Genomic DNA, 1,885 nt, shown 5'->3' on the forward strand with positions numbered 1-1,885 from the left:
TGTAACAGTTTAGACATTTCTGACATTCATCTTTGCTTTACTCTACAGGCACTAAAGGGCAGATGGATAACAGCACATTTAAAATATTTCTTGCTCTAACTTGTATCTCTATTACTTTAACACTGATCTTGGCATACCGTAGTAGTTATCCTCTTTACCAATATATGACTGCTTCCTATAATACACAAAAAACCCCAGGCGCTTCAAATTCAATAATGCCCATCAAAGACTCAGAGCATACCTTCTGTAATACATGTAAAATCACAGACCCTTTAAAATCGATAACAGTCATCAAAGACTCCGAGCATTTCATGGTGTCTGCGTTTATCGACCACAGACTGGATGGGGTCATTCGAGTCATCAGCATAATCAACAGAAACAGTCTTCAGCCCCTTTACTGTGTTTACTGCAGCGCTGAACAAGACTGCAAAACTGTTCACACAGATGTCCAGATACACAGCGACCATTTTGGCTTCCCGTTTCACGTCTCAGATGTGATTTGTAAAGGCAGGCACATGCAAAATGCAACACATGTCCTCATATCAACTAAAGATTCAGATAACAGTGCTACGGAGTATCTGCCAATACAAAATCATGTCAGAACGAACACTTTTCAGTATAACTTTACCGTTTGCATCTCCAACCTTTTTGGCGACTACAACAATGTACTGCAGTTTGCTCAAACGATGGAGATGTACAAGCTTCTGGGTGTACAGCATGTGGTCATCTATAAAACTAGTTGTGGATCAGACTTGGAAAAGCTCTTAAAACATTATGAAGCAGAGGGGATACTGGAGATCGTTCCATGGCCTATCGACCAGTTTCTAACCCCTTCTTCAGGCTGGAACTTCCAGGAGCACAAGGGTGACGTCCATTATTATGGTCAGTTAGTAACACTCAACGAGTGCATTTACAGGCACATGTACCAGTCAAAGTATGTTCTCCTGAATGACATTGATGAAATCATCATGCCTTACAAACATGTTAATTTACCATCTCTCATGAAGTATCTTCAGTCTGCTTATCCCAGAGCAAGTGTATTCCTTTTTGAGAGCCATGTTTTTCCCACAACACAGTTTGAAGAGAGTGGGAAGTTCAAACGAGCAGTGTGGAATAATATTTCTGGTGTTAATATCATGGAGCACATTCACAGAGAACCTAATCGAAAGAACATTTACAATCCTACAAAGATGATTGTCAACCCAAGGATGGTGCAGCAAACCTCAGTACATACCTCGTTGCAAAACTATGGATATATTCACCGTGTAGCATTTCATGTGTCAAGGTTGGTGCATGTGAGAGAACCAATGCAGGTGAATCTTACTAAAGAGCAACTGATTGTGGACAAAAGAATGTGGAAGTTTGAGCAAAAACTGATACCGAATGTTGACCGGACTTTGAAGCTTTCAGGTTTGTTAAGGCCTCACTGATGACATGATTTTATTATAATTATGCAGATGTGAGAAATCTGACATCTGAAAAATAAAGGATGCCTTTTGAGAAATATAATCTTAGCCAAAATGATTGCAAAACTGATTTAGACCAAGGTAAAGTTAAAAAGGTTGAGCAATTTGCACAAGAAAATACTGTACTGTATTTAATTTGTACTCTTAACTTTTAATTCACGCTTTCTATTTGGAGTTGTTCCTATGAAAGTTTCATTTATAATGAATTATTTTGTATTTTATGTACTTGATATTTTGTTAATTATGAAATGTTTTAATACTTTAAGAGTATTTTTACTTTACATTTAACATGAGCAGTATTTACATTAAATAAATGGTTGTAGGTTAACCACTTGTGTTTAAAAGTGTTCTAATTTTATTCATATATGTTGAGTTTAAAAATCACACAATGCAAACTTCACCAAATTACTCTACATCAG

The 1,885-nt window shown here is 37.0% G+C and overlaps 1 protein-coding gene across 1 annotated transcript; it reads left to right on the forward strand.

Annotated features, from left to right (window-relative positions):
• Positions 1-215: 215 nt before the first annotated feature.
• Positions 216-1,430, forward strand: LOC306848797 (uncharacterized protein; the record flags this gene model as incomplete). The annotated part of the gene is made up of 1 exon (XM_079383563.1): positions 216-1,430. The coding sequence occupies one exon, from the start codon at positions 216-218 to the stop codon at positions 1,428-1,430; it is 1,215 nt and encodes a 404-aa protein (XP_079239689.1).
• Positions 1,431-1,885: the final 455 nt, after the last annotated feature.

This window comes from Barbus barbus (genome assembly GCF_936440315.1).
Source record: "Barbus barbus genome assembly, chromosome: 28".
Classification (NCBI taxonomy): Eukaryota; Metazoa; Chordata; class Actinopteri; order Cypriniformes; family Cyprinidae; genus Barbus; species Barbus barbus.